This window comes from Brachycentrus maculatus, unplaced genomic scaffold (genome assembly GCF_059751285.1).
Source record: "Brachycentrus maculatus isolate JH-2025_06_01 unplaced genomic scaffold, ASM5975128v1 h1tg000056l, whole genome shotgun sequence".
NCBI lineage: Eukaryota > Metazoa > Arthropoda > Insecta > Trichoptera > Brachycentridae > Brachycentrus > Brachycentrus maculatus.
The window spans coordinates 363,576-384,168 of record NW_028280810.1 but is presented as its reverse complement, the minus strand read 5'-3'; the positions used below and the strand labels follow the sequence as shown (position 1 = coordinate 384,168).

The 20,593-nt window shown below is 29.4% G+C and overlaps 1 protein-coding gene across 3 annotated transcripts in view; it reads left to right on the top strand.

The window, feature by feature from the left end:
* Nucleotides 1-20,593, top strand: part of Pde8 (phosphodiesterase 8) — a 374,779-nt gene that overhangs the window by 69,768 nt on the left and 284,418 nt on the right. For 2 of the 3 annotated variants that reach the window (XM_088278316.1, XM_088278318.1), the window contains exons 2-3: nt 11,635-12,410; nt 15,562-15,799. In XM_088278316.1, the coding sequence (XP_088134442.1) occupies nt 12,339-12,410; nt 15,562-15,799 (310 nt within the window). In that variant the 5' untranslated portion in view covers nt 11,635-12,338. The remainder of the gene's footprint in view (nt 1-11,634; nt 12,411-15,561; nt 15,800-20,593) is intronic. The other variant, XM_088278317.1, reaches the window with a different exon arrangement.

The following is a 20,593-nucleotide window of genomic DNA, read 5'->3' as shown; positions in this document are numbered from 1 at the left end:
ATTTAAAAAGTATCAATGATTGATTAACATGTTTAAATATAAAAAAATTACCAAAGATTTTAAAAATATGAACGATTGATAAACATGTTTTAACTCGTATAATTATATAATTATTTAAATTATTTGAAAAGAAAAAAAAATAATAATACGGAAACAGTTAAAAATATAATAGACGTTAAATAAAGCACGGCAAAAAGAAAAATATTTTATGAAGTTTATTATAATTTAAAAGTGTATTTATTTTAGACGATTGTATTTATAAATTCACAATATTTTAGATTTTGAAAGATTATTTTATAGTTAATACGAACAAAATATAGGTTTTAGAAAAAGTCTTATTTAGAACCAATTTTTGAAAATTTCTGCAACTGTGTAATAATACATACATGTATTCATTTCGAAATCTACAATATATTAGATTTAGAAAGTTTTCAGTTAACGCAAACATGACATAGTTTTCTGAAAATGGCTAGATTAGAACCGATTGTTGGAAACTTCTGCAATTGCCCAATAATATATTTCTCGGGGTATTTTGGTCTGCGTGGATGGTGGAGCGCGTATTTTAAGAAGATCGAGTGTGCAACATTCAACAGAGTCAACGACTGAAGATGTTTTATGAATATCTCATACTGGCATCGCCGATTTGTTTATGTTTTAGTAATCAATTATTTTATAAATGTATTAAAAAAAACAGATATCTCTGTAGAGATGAAGAATTTCTATTCAGTTGAGAAGTCTGGATAGTTACAAGTATGACGATATATGATTAGACTTTAACCGAGTGTTTTTGCCTAGAATTTTCACTCATGAATTACATGAAATTATAGTATTTATATATAACTTTAAACATAAACAGTAAAGCCACTCATGAGAAGGCATAGGCTATGAAACTTAAAAAGTTGAAGCCTGAGTAGGGTCATGATAAGCGGTGTTGCATAAGCCGTAGCTAGATTTCAGAGTCACTTGGACGTTAGGTAATAAAAAAAAATAGACTTTAACCGCAACATTAACCATTTTACCCATAATGAAAAACTACATTACTCAAACTTCTGAAAGGTGAAAAGACTTCCATATTCCATTTTATCAACTTTTCTATGTGTATTGAGATTTTCATGAAATTTCGAAAAACTCGTTAATATTTACACCAAAAGTAAAAGAAAATCTAGCCTTTGTGACCTAGCTATTCGGACACGTTCAAAATATTGTAAAAAATCTTTGCCAAAAAATCATAAATTTTAACATTGCCTTTTTCATAACATTTTTTTAAAAATAATTTAAAGTAATTCAATATTATTAACATAATTCATGTATAATATATATATATATATATATATATATATATATATATATATATATATATATATATATATATATATATATATATATATATATATATTTATATATATATATATATAAATATATATATGTATATATATACATATATATATATATATATATATATATATATATAAATATATATATATATATATATATATATATATATATATATATATATATATATATATATATATATATATATATATATATATATATATATATATATATATATATATATATATATATATATATATATATATATATATATATATATATATATATATATATATATATATATATATATATATATATATATATATATATATATATATATATATATATATATATATATATATATATATATATATATAATATATATATATATATATATATATATATATATATATATATATATATATATATATATAAATATATATATATATATATATATATATATATATATATATATATATATATATATATATATATATATATATATATATATATATATATATTAATGTAAATAAAATATCAAATTGTTTAATAATAAAGGCATATATAATTATCTTATACACGGTATAATTAAATAAAACCGTTTCATTGAAAATAAAATTAAACACTCCTGGATTATTTTGCTACCATTTCGCTTCTATTTTTTTCAAATTTAATTTAATTTGTTAAAGGAAACCTTTTATATTTTTAATAATTAAAATTCGGCTAATATTTCGAGAGAATAAACCACTGGGAAAAAGCAATTCAATTTTCCTTTCATTTTGATTTTATATTTTATTACTTATAAAATAACTAAATTTAAAAAAAAACGAAATAACGAATACAAAATTTATTTTGAAGTTATCAAAGAAGTTACATAATTTATTTTTTGTCTACAATATTGTAAAATATTTGAATATTTGAACTATACAATTAATTTGTAAATAAATTAGATATTTTTTTCCTTAACTTATTAAAAGTTGTGGACAGATCGAACTACAAACGAGATATATATGAGAAAAGATATATATCCGAAAGAAAACCTTTTTGTGTTTCTTTGCTACTCAAAAATAGTTCAGTAATTGCATACTTGTGTAATGTGTTAATTAAATTGTGTCGGGTTGTGGCCCCGTGAATAGTGTCACGGATTCATTAGTCAGAGTTTAATATTTATATTTAATATAAATATTAATATATTGAGTAATTCAGTTTTAGTAGTATTAGATATTAGGTATGTTTTTTTTGGTTCTGTTTTTTTTTTCCTATCAAAATCTCGTTTACCACTATTAAAATAGTATTCAATCAAGCAAAGTATTTAGAAAAGTGTATGATTTTCGCTTTGTAATTATGTTTAGGGGTGATTTTTGGTTTGCTTTTTAATATGTAATGTGATTGTTGCCCTAAGTTATAACGTGTAGGTGTTTGGGCGTTAGAGTGTGGATCTTTCAGTCTAGACGGGTAGGGGGTTGTTCGTGTAGAAATGCGCGTGGAAATGATTGCAAAATAATACACCCTTATTTCTTTAAATGAATTTTATTTTTAAAATACTATTTTTATAGCCATTTATGTACAGGCTTTGGAAAAGTCCACATTGCCTTGTTGCGCAATATCTTGAGAAAAATATCAGAATTAATTACAGCGATTTCTAATCGATCATTGCTATTTATTTTCATTCCTAACTAATCAACTAAGTTACAATATTTTGAGTGTGTCTAAATACTTATTCATAAATCTGGATTATTTCAATTATAGGAGTTATTAATACAAGAGTTTCTGCTTCATAAAAAAGCTTTTCTTCATCTCACCAATAGATATCTCTAGTGAAGTTCTAGTTATTCTAGAACAAAGTTTCTGAATTGGTTCATATTATTGAGAACTTCCAAAAATTTGATTAGTGTGGTTGTCATTAATGGGTAGAATTGGTGAATGTTACACGTATGTAAAGAGATCACTCGAACCAGCCTAAGACGGTCGTCAGCCCTGTAAATGCCCACACTTCCATTTTCTTCTATATCTTTGATGAGATGTAAAAAAATATGTTACAATCACGCCGCTTCCTCGCAGGGGTAGGCAGAGAGAATGGAACGCCATACCACTTTGTCTTTCCATACATTCATGCATTTCCTTATTATTTTTCCCGCCGATTCATCCGATGACTCGAACATGTTTCTGTTCAGAATTAAGGGTTTATACGGAAAAGTGATGTTGCTTGTAAGGCGATCAATGAATTTAATAGATTCTGAATTATCAATTACATTAGCAATGTATCACGAGGTATTATTGAAGGTTGCAACCTCATTTGATTCAATCAATCATCGCTCGAATTAATGATATGCAGAGTATTGCCGCCGCCATCGCGGGGATTATACATACAGAGATGGAGATACAATTTCATTGATAACCAGACTTGCGACTCTTCTTCAGTTATTACAGAGAAAATTCTAGTTTGGAAATAGTGTCAAAAATAAAAAAAAAATCGATTAGATTAGCTTTGAAGTGAAACGTAAGAGTATTAGGAAGTAAAAGGTCTACGGAGGTAAAGATAAATGTATGATTTTGAGTGTAAAAATGTAAGAAAGGGATAAAAAATAAGATATGTGTTCGATAGATACATATAAAGGTTTCTTTGCAACAAACTCAAATATGATTAATTTATTTGTTTATTTTTCAAAACATATTACACACAAAAGTCATAAATATAATATTCCCGATGAGTAATGTCTATTTCTCATTTTGGGACATGGGATTAAGGTTAACAAGACTGGAACACAAAAAATAAGGTTACAAAAAAGATTTTATTTAAATAACCAAAACTAATACATTTCAAAATATAAAAACAATAAACAGGTATAATAAATGGACATAAGAAGCATTTTTAAAACAAACAAATGAGAAAGTATAAAAAATATAACAAATGAGAAAATATAAAAAAAAAACATAAGATAAAAACAAAATAAGAAAATATGACTAATCACTACATAAAACTTTCCATAAAGTATTTTTTCAAATCATTTAATTTGATCTATTAAAAAATAGTTAAAATATACCATTTTTGAATTTTTAATATTAGTTTTATTTACTTTCAAACACCGTATGCTGAAAATACGTATAAAAACGGATAGATTTTACCGCAAAGTAACTGCGGAATCAATTAATGAAATCATATTTCAGTTTATTACTGTAAATACGACCAGTTTTTAGAACTTTATATGTTCTCAGTAAAAGTTGAAATGACAAATTCAAAAGTGGTCTGATAAAAGTTTCATTTTATTTTAATAATCAAATCGTCATGTCATTCCAAAAAGTCAATGTAAAATCAATAAGAGATATAACATTATTCAAAATCACTGACAAAAGGGGACATTACGCTGAGAATATTAATTTGACGATTTTGGCGCCTACTTAATTTGCTCATTAGAATGACTTATTATAAAAAAATATTAAGTTCAAAATTTAGCTGTTGGAAAAACCACTGTGTGCGAAGATGAGAAAATGAAAAAGGTTATAAGAATTAGTCATTAAAAAAAACTCCTCGATAAAGTGTATTCAATTTTACGTGATCTGTCTTTGTTATTGTCTTTAAAAAACAAAACTTTAATTAAATAATATGCGTGTCCGTCAATTAAATATTATTAAGAAATATGACTTTCAAAGACAAGATTTTTTTACCTGGTAATTTTCAAGCAATGGAATTTGTGTTTTTGATTTGATGCTCCAAGATATTATAGTATGAAAAAGTGTTAAAACGTAAATTGCTTAAATTAGCAGGTTGAAGTATACCAAGCATCTGTTAATAAGTGAAAACTAAGCGAAAACGCTTAGGTAGCGTAATCCCATCAACTATAAAAGATTAAATAATATATTTTATGAATTTACTTGCTGTGCTAGGAGTATTAAATTCCTCTGAGTAATGATATGCTTCAGTGGGAATTTTATATCAAAATTTAAAATTAAATTGGATGAGAACTTTTGTTTATATTAAAAAAAAGTTTTCTTAATTTTTATAAGTCACTCCTCAATTTGTAGTAGTGGTATTGGAATGCATTTTATTGATAAACACACATAAAAATAAAACTTGTGATAACTGTTGTGCCTTGTTATGGCATTTTTAAACTAATGTGCACTTTAGTTTAAAAATGCCGTAACAAGGCGAAACAGTTGTCACAAATTTTATTTTTATGTGCTTTTAACAATAAAATAAATTTTAGTTAACTCTGAAAATCAGTGTTTGATTTTAACATTTAATATACATAATTAAAATGGAGTTCTACAAATAAAACGCTAAATTTATTGGTTTCACGTCTTAGGACAGTAAAAAAATAAATAAAGGTACTTCTGAGGGTGAAAATTATTAAGCTATGCATGCTCTTTCACTGACTTACGACCTTTAAAATTATTTTAATATATCATTTGTATGAAATAGATTGTAAAGTAAACTAATGTCAATAATATTTGTTTTTAAGTACATATATCACTAATTTACTCTAAATTTAGTGATATATGTACTTTAAATTACACTAAATTACTTGAAAGCGGTCAGGTTAGGAGTCGAAACAATCGGCGGGTATGTATGAGGAGATGCATGAACGTGGAAGAGGCGAAGAATGTTTGCAAAGACAGAGTGGTGTGGCGTTCTATTATCTCTGTCTATCCCTGCGGGGAAGCGGCGTAATGGTTAGTTAGTTAGTTAGTTTATATACCTAAATTAAATACGTCGAGCAACCCAGTTTTAGAACCAAGACCCACAGGTTGAGAAATGCTGATGCAAATAAAACGTTGTCTTATTTTGTTAGGAAAATAAAAAAAGACCTTAATACTTTAGTATCGTTTCTCCGTGAACCCATCAGAATATTCCATGCTATTTTTATTTATGATAAATATAATATAAATATTGCGAGACAACACATTAAACCGTTTTACGAATTCAGATACATAAAAAAAATATGTAAAAAAGTAGTAGGCCTATAAAGATCTTTTTCGAATAAGTTCTTGGAAGGATCGTGTACGTTTTTACGTTTTGTTGCTATGTGATAAGAAATGAGGTTTTTCTACCCCTTTCAACTACTTGTAAAAATATTGCCTTAGTATAAACCCGGTACTCAGGTACCTTTGTATTATATATTCAATCGAAAAAACTTACATTTTCTGACAAACACGAATTGAAATACATCTAAGTTAATATTTTTACATTTTTGGCGTTTCAACATGAGCCATCTATGGTTGGATTTGGAATCTGGAGTACCAGACTGATCACATTACTTAAAATTATTAATTATCAAGTCAACACAGTTTCGATTCGATACGGTGCTCTATGCATCATTTTAAGGTTAATGAAATATAAAATAAAATGAACAACAGAAAGCCAGCTGTCTTGACGTCCAGTTTTTCTACGATGTAAGAACGGTTTAGAGTATACGTGCGTCTGCATACTAACATACATACGTAATATCATGTGTACTTTACGTAAAAAACAAATAAAAATTAGTTAAACAGTAGTGGTAATTCACTAACCGCTTATACACAATACGACTTTATGTTCGTGGTTTTATTTTTATCTCCTTGCATTCGTCATATGTTGTTTTTATCATCAACCCGAGGTTTTTATTATCTTATCAAGTCTATTTTCGTGTAGACGCACGCACTTGCAAAACCAGACTTTTTAACCGAATCGAACCCGTTATTCGTAACCTTCCTTCATTTTCTTATTTGTCTGATACATTACTATTTGGATATTATTTTTTGACATCTCATCAAAGATGAAGAAGAATATGGAAGTCTGGGCATTTACGGGGCTGACAACCGTCATAGGCTGGTTTAAGTGATCACTTTGCACACGTGTAACATTCACCAATTCTACCCATTATTGACAACCACACTACACAATTTTTTGACATCTCATCAAAGATGAAGAAGAATATGGAAAGAATGAATTTATCCACTTAATGCTTGGATTTTTCACAAAAATAGGACAAAAAATATCACATTTTATTAAGATTTTATATAATTTAAAAGTTGTTTAGTTCAAAAAACAAAACAGAAGTGATAGCTTTTCATCTCACCAATAGATGTCTCTAGTGAAGTTCTAGTGATTCAAGAACAATTTTTTCAAAATTGGTTCACATAAATATATATATATATATATATATATATATATATATATATATATATATATATATATATATATATATATATATATATATATATATATATATATATATATATATATATATATATATATATATATATATATATATATATATATATATATATATAGAGCTTCCAAGAATTTGAGTAATGTGGTTGTCAATAATGGGTAGAATAGGTGAATGTTACATGTGTGTAAAGTGATCACTTAAACCAACCTATGACGGTCGTCAGCTCCGTAAATGCCCAGACTTCCATATTCTTCTTCATCTTTGATGGGATGTCAAAAAATAATCCTCTATTTTTGTTATTATTCTGGTATCTTTACATTTATCATTTATCATTTTTTTAATTTTTGTCCATCAGGCTTAAACCTAGCATGGATTTTTCCATGTATTTATAATATAATATTAATATATTTTGTTTAAATGGAACAAGTACAACAAAACTATGGAGAAAGTTTAATCAAAACAATAGGAGAATCCTCACAAAATCAGAGGAAAGTAACCCCGTTAGCGAGAGTAAACCCTATTTAATAATATTTTTATTGTAAATCATTTTACTTCTTTGAGATGCCTTTTAAGCCTTTTAGATTTCAAAGATTTACATTACCAAAAAAATTTAAATGGTTGCAATTAGGTGTATGAATGATTTGGTAGTCTTCACATTCTTGTATCTTTGGCTGAGGAGTTAGATTTCAAACGCGGTTTACATGCCAAAAACTTAACACGCCGTACTTCTAAATACACCTCGGCAATCATTGGATACCTTTGAGTATCTCATTTCCTGATGCTATAATTCCAATAGGCAGGTTCATTTTACATGCCGAAATGTAAAACAGTCTAATGGTCCACTTCCTCAAGAAGCAGCTAATGAGTGCGGCGGACGCACCCATTTTTAATACTCATTTTTTGCATTTAAATTTGATATAATTAATTACAAGTAAAAAAAATATTTTTATATCTGGGTACACATTTTATTTTAGGGTAAAATACAGGGTACTGAAAAAAATATATTATTTATTTTGAAAATATAAAAAGGTTGAAAGTGCTTAAATTCATTCCATAAATAAATGAAATTTGTTTATATATTTTTTAAATTGCCTAACAGAACTTGACCATGTATTGTATTAGACGAGTGAAGTGTCGGTCGAGTGGGTCGATCTGAACGCATTTGCATAGAATTTTCACTCGCGTTTCATAAAAATTACAATAGTTACTTGAAATCAAAATTGAATTAAGACCTATAAATTTGGTACGGACATTTCTTGGATTGGGAAAGCTTTTTTACCTTCTAAGTGGAGAAAACCCAAGTTTTTGAAGATTGTTTGCAAAGACATATTGGTGTGGGGTTCTTTTCTCTTTGCTCACCCCTGCAGGGAAGGGTCGTGATGGTTAGTTAGTTCTTAAGTTAGTCATAGCTTATTGTATGTTTATTTTATAAAAATAAATAAATCAAAGATATTATTAATTGTTGATTTAAATTTAACTAGGTAAATACCATTAAAAATACTGGTATTTATAGATGTAAACATAAATTAAAAATGGATTGATAATACCAGAAAGTGACTGGTGAATTAATTAATGAAAAATTATTCAACTAGTTCCCTTCCGCGTACCTATTTTCTCAAAGACCTAGAGTATAGTAAATGCATAAATGCGAGATATGAAGAAAATTCCAAATTACTGTGACGCATTCATTGTTAAATGATTTTTTTTCTCTTTATTTCTTGTGCGGTGTTATTTCGAAATCGTGTTAAAAAGGGAGTTTTAGTTAGTGTTAGTGTATTGTTGCATCACGCCATACGTTTGAATCATCGAAAAAATTCACGATAATTCAACCATGATTCCTTGCGTCTGCCGCAGTTTTAGACGCTTCTAAGAAATCGAATCTTAAATAGAACAATTCATCTTTAAATATCGGAGCGTGACTCTATGATTCAAAAGGTCGTGAACTTGATTCCCGGCTGCGCAATCCAGAATCAAATAAAGTTGTTGATATATTGAAGCCGTCTTTACTTCGTAGAATTACATATTTCATAATTGACGGATGAGATAAAACGTAATTTATGATTTTATTGACGATTTTTATTCAAAAGACGTCGTTTAGCACTATTTTGAATACACTGATTTGAATGTCTTATGAAATTTTGAAATATTTGCATCCACAAAAGTTTTAATTATCAAAATATGAACTTTGTAGTGAGGTTCTATCAGTATTGCTCACATCTTTTTATAAACGAAATTCGATCTCTCAGATGAGTGTGCGGCAAAACGATGTATGATATATGTTTGAATGGTGAAAAAGGAAAGGAATACAAAGGTGAAATAAGCATTATCGATAAAATTAACCTGTCCAGGAGTTTTTAAATGTATATTTTTTTTTAACTAACTAACTAACCATCACGCCGCTTCCCCGCAGGGGTAGGCAGAGAGAATCGAACGCCACACCACTCTGTCTTTGCAAACATTCTTTGCCTCTTCTACATTCATGCATCTCCTCATACATACTCGACGATTATTACGACTCCTGACCCGGCCTCTTTCAAGTATTTGACTTTACTTTTCATATTTTTTATTTTTTATTATTTATTATATTTTTTTTTACTTTTCACAATTTGATATCATAGTCGTTGCTATAAGCAACATGTTTTTTTAAAATAAAAATCACAACATTTACACCAGTAAACATGATTTTTCGCAACATCGGCAATTTTAACATAAATCATGTTTTAAACATGTTTTGAAATAAATCACGTCATAAATCATGTTTTGTATCAGTCGTATATATGCGACCATACTCCTGGAAAGGTTAAGAAAGGTGTGTTGAGATGATTTGGATAAGTGGTAGGAATGAATGAGGAATGAACGGTAATGAGGATGATGTCGTTGAAAAAAAAAGCAGAGGAAGACCGAGAAATACTTGCCATGATCGGGTAATCAGGTATGTCTTGAAAGGGGTCAGGTTAAGAGTCGACTTTAACGGGTTCGAGTTCTTACGTGAGAATACACTATGATTTTTAGGTAAAAACACGAAACTATAGTCAGACTCGGTTAGTTATGGTAATACATTTCCGCTTTTTAATTGGAACTAATTAACCCTTAAAAGGGAAGAACTAAGAACTTGCGTCAGTACAATCTCCCCACTAATTCAATCAGCTATTAAAGGTAAAACCTTGACTACTTCTGCGTCTACTTCAGGTTGGTTGGAATATATTGATTTGTAGCGATAATCCTATAAATTTACTAAAAAAATTAAATATACATACTTATATGGGTGAAAAAAATACGATTGGGCTTTTTGCGGTTCGAGTTTTTTTCGAAGTCAAACATATTTGAACGTAAATGGCTGTTTTCAAGGGTACTCGCAAACGCACAATATTTTTTTAGAATACATTATATATTTGAATTGGATTTTTTTATTATTTTGTATTATGAAAATATTTTTATATTTTTTTTAAATCCTCTCTCTTTTTAATAACTCTTTTTTTAAGACTTTGTATTTATTTTAAAGAAAAAGTTATATTTCAATACAAAAACGGTATTTTAAGCAAAAAAATCAATTACGTTAAATGAAACCTGGGTTTGAAGAAAATTAAGTTGCAGGCTTTCAAATATCCCGCCTTAAGGCATAGCATAAAATAAAAAATATTAATAATTTTGGATAATTTAAATAGCGGCATTTTCGTAAAATATTACCTTAAGGGGGCTCAACCCTGAGTAAGGTCGAAGTTCATGTAGTATTTTGTAAAAAATACATATGTTATAAAAATATAAACTTTTTAATTAATTATAGAAATCTTAATATGGCCATATAGTATGTCAGGTAATTTATTAAATAAGAAAACTAACCATAACACAACTAAATAATTAACCATTACGCCGCCGCTACAGGGGTAAGCGGAGAGAATACAATGCCACACCACTCTTTCTTTGCAAACAATGTTTGAATCTTACACATTCATGTGTAAGTCTCCTCATACGTACCCACCGACTATCCCTACTCCTGACCTGTCCACTAAGTGTTTTTTTTTTTTAAATTAAGTTTTCTTCGGTCTTCCTCTGTATAATTTTTTCTTAAAGTCTATTGTGACGAAACGTGTTTCGATGCATTCCGCATCATTGAAAATATAAATATTAACAATTTGTTTTTTTTTTACAGATTGACCTCTCACCATCAGGATTGCCGGTTTGGATTAAGAAATGATCGAAGCAAGTGTAACAAATAAAAAAAATTGTCAGTAGAAATCTTTCTCCAAGTGTAAAATGTACCGGAAGATAAAAATAAAAATGAAAATAAAATTTTCCGTCGAACTCTACCCCACATTCTTGTATTCGAAACTACGAGACCTACTTTACAACAAAATCTATCGACACTCTCGAGAATACGCTACGTTATAATTTAAAGTATTTTAAAAATGTCTTCGAGAGCTTAAAATTTAAGAATTGAAATGAATAAATGGGTATTTGAACTGAGAGAATTAAAATAAGAAATATTATAAATTGTATACGTAGGTAAATTATTTCTTAAGAAGTGTTCCTAATTTAAACAAAATAAAATAAAATAATATCACTATTTCATATCTGTAAATGTCAATGTGTGTTCATGTGTAAAAAAGTGAAATGTGTCAATAATAAACTATGGTTTTTTTGCGTCAGTTTTGAGTAATTGTGCTTTTTATATCTGTGCTGTTGTTAGAATTAGGGAGTCTAATTGGTCGGTGGATATATGAATTAGGTTTATCGAGTTTTCGACTTGGGTTTTTGTGAATTTGAGCCAAATACGGCGGTCGGATTTAAGGAAAGTGAGGGTGTTGAGATGTGGCAGTGTAGATGAATGCGCCAGTGGTTCCGTGATCGCCAAACATGGGGTGCACTCCTAGTATGCTTCTAGATCACAAGAAAGGGCACAGGGACAGCACTGGATCGCAAGATCAGGTAACTATATACTAACTAAAAATATATATTCCTATATTATTTCGAGAAATAAAAATACTTTGTGTTCTGATCCACTCACATTTTTATTAACCAACTAGTTTCGGCAACAACCAGTTGCCCTCTTCAGGGTTACATTTATTACTATACTTGAAATAATATATCAATATGATCCACAAAGTTAATGCTTTCAATATTCAAAACATACATATTCCCCATTAAAATATTTTTCTTAATGTATAACATGTCATTATCACAAAAAAACAAAAAAGTACCTCTTCAAGCACAAGAGCTGTCTCTTTTGTGGAGAGGCTCAGTGCAACTAAAATTACTAGATTGTATTAAGTAGAAAAGTAGAAAAATCATATTAAATTGTTTAAAAAAACTATACTAAATAATAAAAAAAAATACTAACTAATAATCTCGAGGTTTCAATGAATTTTAATATTCATTAAAAATCAGTATTTGTATCTGTTTAAAGGGGTATTAGTATTTTTATTTTAAACCAAAGCTCAAGTTATTTTTTAACGTTTTGAGTATGTCCAAATACTTGTTCATAAATATGGTTTATCTCCAATTATAGGATTTTTTTTCATATTATTTTTGGACATCAAAGATGAAGAAGAATATGGAAGTCATTTACGGGGTATTTACGGGGCTGACGACCGTCATAGGCTGAATTGGTGTGTGCCGCACTTTATGTACACGAGCGCGCGGCTTCATACTGTTTCCGAGGATCTCATTTTAGCTGCGCACGAGTCGTCGTTTAGGGTGGTCACGTTGCTGCGCTAGCCAAGGTGGCAATTGCGATGTATTTTTTTCCTCTTTTTTTAGGTTTTTACCAGAGCTAACTTTACGAAATTGATGCATTTTAACTTCAAGTATGCTCAATAAAAGGAACATTTAGGAATATTCACATTTTTACCGTTTTTAACCACATTTTCATATGGTGTACAAAATACATATCGCCGGAACGCGCGGGAGTCCCACCAAGCAATGTCAAAAAATAATTAATTTAAATAATAAATTTCGATATTACATGAGTGTATTTAAATTAGTTATATTTGTTGCTTGATCTCCTGTTAAACATCAGTTGTGAGTATATTGAAATGTGCTAAAGCATAAATGCACCTACCATTGAGGAGTCGTGCAATCTACAGAGCATGTGCGTGATTCATAGAGCCTCCGTCGGCGCCGGCGCTGCTTTTCCATGCAAAGGCTTTGTGCCGAACAAAGCCCGGCACAACATTATGAATGTCGCTCTGAATAGAAGACATGTCACGTACATGGGGTTAATGGTGTTTATAGTAATTTAACGTGAAATTGGCATTGTTTACATTCAAGTTTTGTATTGACATTTCTTGGTAGAACTACATTTTGTAAAATAAGACAACATTATATAATATTTTGAATGTGTCCAAATACTTCTTCACAAATCTAAATTTTCTCCACTTAGTTACTTTTAACATTTTTTTTACATCTCGACATAGATGAAGAAATACCCAGACTGCCGTATTCTCTTCATCTATATCAAGATTTCGAAAATGTAAACAACTATATACTTTTTTACTACTTTTATTATTATTGCCAGTCTGATGATGTCAGTTTGGTTATCATGGGGAGTGGTGAATGTTACAAGTATGTAAAGTGATCACTTAACGAGTTAATGATAAACTTGTCATAAACTGGTTAAGTGATCACTTTACACACGTCTAACATTCACCATATTACCCATGATAACCAAACTACTCATATTTAATTTCGGAAGTTCTTGAATATCCTTAAATTGGCATCTTCTTTCATATGTGAGCTCTTGGCACCAATTAAGCTTACGTTGAATTAAACTAGAACCATATTTATGATTTGGCGTTTAGTTTGTAGAACTCCATTTTAATGTATGTATGAAATGTGGAATCAAACACTGATTTTTTTAGTTCTACTAAGTTGTATTTTATTCTTTAAAAACAAAAAAAAATCGATTTTGTGATTTTTTTTTCGCCTAGTTATGGCATTTTCAAACAAATGTACAAAGACATTAGTTTGAAAATGATATGACTAGGCGAAACTATTGTCACAAAATTGATTTTTATATGTTTTTTTTACAATTAGATACAAGTTAGTAGACTCAAAAAATCAGTGTTTAATTTGAAATTTAATATGTAAAATAAACTACAAGCTCTTTAAATACCCATACTTCTTCATATTTTATATTCTTCTTCATCTGTATCATGTCAAAATGTTAAAAGCTCTTATTTTTTCCCTAACTCATATTAACAAGGCTTTTTTCCAATCATCCACCCGCAACGGTTATAAAGTCCCGGGGGACTCTTTGTCAACTGCGCATAGAGGAACTCAATAGAAAATAATCACTCATTTGATAAAAATAAATGTCTAAATATATTACACACATGCAAAAGAGGGCTTTAATTAGATTACTTAGAAATATTAGAAATTAAAAAGACAATTAATAATTATTTACAACTAATAAATACACAAGTAAATGATTTTGCTAAAAGTTCGTTATCAAATATGTTTCCAATCACTCATCATCCCTGATCCCTTTTGACTGTGACTGCCAATCAACAAAAAAAAATAAAGCCACTCGAGATCTACCTAAGCTTCTTTCCCTAACCGTCAAAATATTTTGAATATTGTTTAGTAGATAGAGTTTTAGTATTAATCAGTCTTGATAAAGAAGCGGTTAGCTACGAAACCGGTAGACATTATAATTAAGTTATAATTAAATATTTATAGTAATTTTAAAACAAAGTTGCATTTTAATTATATTTAATTATAGTGTGATGTAGCCTCCGCCATCTAGCCGTCCGCCTTCGTAGTGTAATGGTCAGCACGCTCGGCTACCGTTCTGTAGGTCTCGGGTTCGATTCCCAAGGGGGGTAAAATAAATACAAGTGATTTTTTCACTTGTATTTATTTTTTCACTTGTATTCAAAATTATCCTGGAGCGGAGGGCTGATCACCTTTCCTTCGTGCGTAAACGATCAAGATAACTCTGCGTTTATATGACGCAGTGCCCTATGCACCATTGGGGTGCGGATAAGGGTTTTATTATTATTTATTTATTTTATGAATAATTTTAATTCATTCTTAAGGAATAAAAACTGTATGCGGATTAATGTAATAATATTAACAGGGCTGTTTCGGGCAGGTGCTGAGCTGCAAGGGCGGCGGCAACGGGGGCGCCGCGGGCGGCCACGGGCGGGCGGACGCGCCCCGGGCGGCGCCGCGCGCCTCCATGGATTCGGACGGCTTCAGCGTGCAGCTGGGGCCCGCAGCCGCCCTGGCGCCCGCCCCGCCCGCCAAGAAGGACAGCTACGTCTCTCAGATGGGGAACAACTTCACCACGTCACTGCACATCAAGAGGATATCCGGTGAGTTTCTCACTTACTTTTTGAGTTTTTTTAGATTCTATTTTTTTTATTTTTGTATTTTATTTGTTCGGGAATTGTACAGCTTACATATAAAAAATGATATAATAAACAATAATTACATTAGCAATAATAAACATTACATTACATTTACAAAAATAGTTACGTTAAAAAACGGCCAATTAAACAATTCCACATTTACTTATGTTATAAACTTTTTAAAAACATTCATAGATTTAAAAAAACGGTATTATATAAAATAATAGATTTAGCAGGAAGGAGAAGGAGTGATAGGATATAGATAGGAGGAAGTGCATTGCATGCACCTAAAGAATTCTACGATGGAGACCTTGGAAGCATAGAAAAGGTATCGGAAGACCCCAAAAGAGATAGTCCGACGACATAGTCGCTGTGGGGTGTAAAAACTGGCTGCAAACAGCAACCAACCTGAGGAAATGGAAAGTAGGGGAAGAAGCCTATATCTAGCAGCGGAGGTCAGAGGGCTCATAAGGAAGAAATGTTGGGTAATATATCCAAAATAAAACAAGGTTTGTTGCATTGAATTCTACATTTATTTATGTATATGTTAATACTTGACGCGTTTTGTCTTCTTAGGATATTATCAAACACTCGTTACAATGAGTGTTTGATAATGCCCTAAGAAGACGAAACGCGTCACGTATTATACATAAATAAATGTAGAATTCAATCCAACAAACCTTGTTTTAATAATTAAAGAAAACACTTCGTTTTTTACCACTTGAGTTTAATTATAGACTACATGTTTCAGAAGCTAAACTTCCATCATTCAGGTCTGTATAATAACTAAAATATAAAATATAAAATTGTTCTATAAATAAGGATAGGGGGAAAGTAAGGGGAAGGGGTTAGTCAAGGAACGGAGTTTGAAAACAAAGGAAAAATTGAAAGCAATGGCGAAGAATTTTGAAACAATATATTATTTAATAAATTATTATTAGAATTCAGGTTTTTTTGTATTTCTAAATTTTCAAGATAATTCATAATTTGGCCTTTATATGGAACAAGGTGTAATAATTTTAATTTATGGGAGTGAAATGAGTGATTAGTATCTATTATATGATTTGCAAATTCCGAAAAAAAAAAAAAACGAAGTGTTTTCTTTAATTATTGTAACATGTCTTACCACAAAGTTAATGCCGAAACAATAAATAAAAACCTTGTTTTATTTGGATACATTACCCAACAATTCAATATGGAATTCTACCATCTGTCTGCAGTTATAATAAATAAGAAGAAGAAAGATTGTAATGGCCCTGCCTTCTTCTCTTCGCAATATCTTATAAAGGGCCCTGGCATTTGAACTTCACAATATCTTATCAATTTCTGTTATAATTTAGATTCTAGACATTGGTCCCATGAACATAATTGGTTTGCTTGTCAGCAGCTATATAAGGGTAGTCTACCCTGAATCTTTTCGTCTGTGGTTTTAATCCTGTTGATTGGACTACAGCAACAACCTCATTCGCCATTCCTGTCTATTATGTGAAATCCTCTTCAGCTCCTCATACGTTGAACAGTCCATATCCTAGTATGACAAAGATACACAAAAGATATATTCGCGGGGTGGACGTGTCCTCTGGCGTTTGTTTCCTCGATCGTTCCTTCTATTATCGGGTGCAGGAAACCCTCCTATCTCAATACGTGACCGATGCCATTTAGCCTTATTATGGAAGCCTAGATGCTTCTGTATCAGATCTGGGCATGCGGTGGGACAACTTTCAATGTACAAGACTTATCAATAAGTGGATTTACGTTTCTTTTAAATAATATGACGTTTTATTTTAATTTGCGTTGGTAACAGGAGGGATAATTTGGTGTGGGCCTATCAGGAATTTCTCAGCATTTGCTCATTGCTGAGAGGAAACCAAGTAAAACTCTTCAGGAGAAGCCGAAATGTTAACTGTCGTCAACAGGCTTTCTGTCCCACCTTTGAGCTAGCAGTATCCCAATAAATGTCTATCGTACATTTGTTGGGATTCTACAAGCTTAAAAATACACCTTAATTATTTTCATATTTTTTTTACTAAAATATAAAGATTAGCTTGCGTTTGGTGTATTGTAAAAATACATAATAAAACATCAACTATTAGTTTTGTACTGATATTTTTTTAATTAAGTATTTCAAATCTAGCTAGGGTTTATGTAACACCACTTATCATGGCCCTACAAAGTGTGGGAAAAGATATACTGTACATTTATTTTATTATATAAAATGCTCCAAAAAAGCCACAACGAAATATTAATCTAGTAAAAACATTGCTGTGTGTTTAAAAAAAATATTTAGTTAAATAAATCGGCAAAATAAAAAGTAAAAAGTTCACGGTAACCAATGCGTTACAGTATCGTCTCATTTGTTAAGGATCAAATTGACTACCAATAAAGTTCGGAGATTGCGGGCCATTTTTATTTGACCTTTAGTGCACCTTAAATATGACAAAGCTATTTGAAATATATAAGTTTTGAAACAAAATTTCTCTGATTCATTTTTCTGTCAAAAATATGACACTATTCAAAATCCCATTATTGTATAAATATCATCATAAAATAAATGGAAAGATATCAGAATCACGCTGTATTTCGAGAATATAGCGCGAATATGCATTTCATATTATTTCGTATAACGAGAGAGAACGTTGAAAGCCAACAATACGAGTGCTTTATTTGATGTACGACTCCGTGAAATCGGAAGACACTGTTTTGATGTTTTCCAACGTATCTAGTATTTCATTCAATTCTACATTAAAATTACTCGACACACGTTCTATGAAAAACGTTCAAAGTCATGTGTCATTTTAAAGAGCGAAAATTTAAAGTGTGAAATTATTCGGAGAATTTATTGTTAAATTATTGTACAGTTACGCAAACAAAAGTCAGTCAAATCCGGTATTAAAGTTTACGAAAATACTAAAGTTTTAAAATATTTATTACATTGTATTATTAAAATGTAAGTTTTGCATAAAGTTAAAACTGATAATTCGTCTCATTTTGCCAATCTCCTTATATCTGAAGATCATAATTTTAATAAACTAACAGGTAAAGAAATTTATCATTTAAATAAAACTGGTCTTCGTTCAGATAATCTTGAAAAATGAAAAAATAGTAAAACTATTACCCATAATAAAAAACCAATAAAAATTAAACTTCAAGTCTGATTTTGAAAATATTCCCATTGTGATTCCTTTATCTTTTTATTTCTCTCTCTTTCAAACAATAATTTTACAATGATTAAAGAAAACAATTGAAAACAATTGTTTTCTTAAAATAATTAAAATAATTAAAGAAAATAATTGTTTTCTTTAATCATTGTAACATGTCTTACCACAAAGTTAATGCCGAAACAATAAATAAAATAACAATAATTTTAAAAATACTTTTAGTTTTAAATAAAATAGAGATTGTAACAATTTAACTTAAGTCTACATTTTTGCTGATAGGTTATTCCGAAACCGGTGTGATGAAGTTGTGTTTTTAGGTAGTGTAACACAAAGTTCACCTCCATAGTGTAGTGGTAAGGGCGCTAAGCTACCATGCTGGAGGTCACGGGTTCGATTTCCAAGAGGGTTAAAATAAATATTAGTGATTTTTCAGTCTAATATTTATTTGATATGACCACCTGAAGCGGAAGGCTGATCACCTTGTGGTGTTAAAAAAGTGTTTTGTTTTTATTTATTATTTTTAAATATTGATTTCATCAGTGTTTAAAATTCAATTGCATAAATACTACAAGACTTTTGTTTTTATACATATGCTTTTGTTTTCAATATCCATTAACTGTTTTTTTCCTGTACATCTTTTCTGCTGATTTATTCATTTGCTTTCAACTGTTTTTCGTCAAAACTGAAAGTAAAAGTTTTTTATTTCTTCATTCCGGTGAGGCCTACGATTGAAGAAATCATTCAAACAGTATTTGTGTATAAATTGAAAGCGCCACTTTAATTCCGGAAATTTCTCGGGGGATAATGCAAAGCCTTTGCTATTTAAATGAAATAAAAAAAATCATACATAAATTAGTTTTTTGTACAGGAAGGTCCCTTAGTCTTAGTGCATCGTCGTCGTTGAAACATGAAAACTGGTAATGGTTTTTCTTCGAATAAGAAAAATAAACAAAGGCAGGCGCGAAAAAATATTTAAATTTATTCTCCCCTTATTACGGCCGGTAATAAATTATGCATCTCATATACGAAAGAATAAAGGGATGAGTCTTTGCGAAAATTCAAAATAAAAGTGCCTACTCGAGAGTGCTAGCCAATCGATACTTTGCTATAATTAGAATATAACTTTTCAAGACTAATTTTTCAAGACTGATAAGTATTAATCACTCTTGAAAAAGAAGCGGTTAGCTTCGAAACTGGTAGACGTTATAATTATGTTTAAATAAAATATTGATAGTGAATTTAAAACAAGTTTTTCAAGTTATATTTTGATTATAAAATGGAAAATCGCAAAGTTGTTGATTCAAATATAAATTATATTAAAAAATAAATTGATTTAAGAGCTCGATAAAAAAATTGGCAGATTTTAAAACTACACTTAACGCTTATATATATTTATATATGTATATATATAAATATATATATATATATATATATATATATATATATATATATATATATATATATATATATATATATATTATATATATATATATATATATATATATATATATATATATATATATATATATATATATATATATATATATATATATATATATATATATATATATAAACACGATGATCATATATTTCCTTAGTT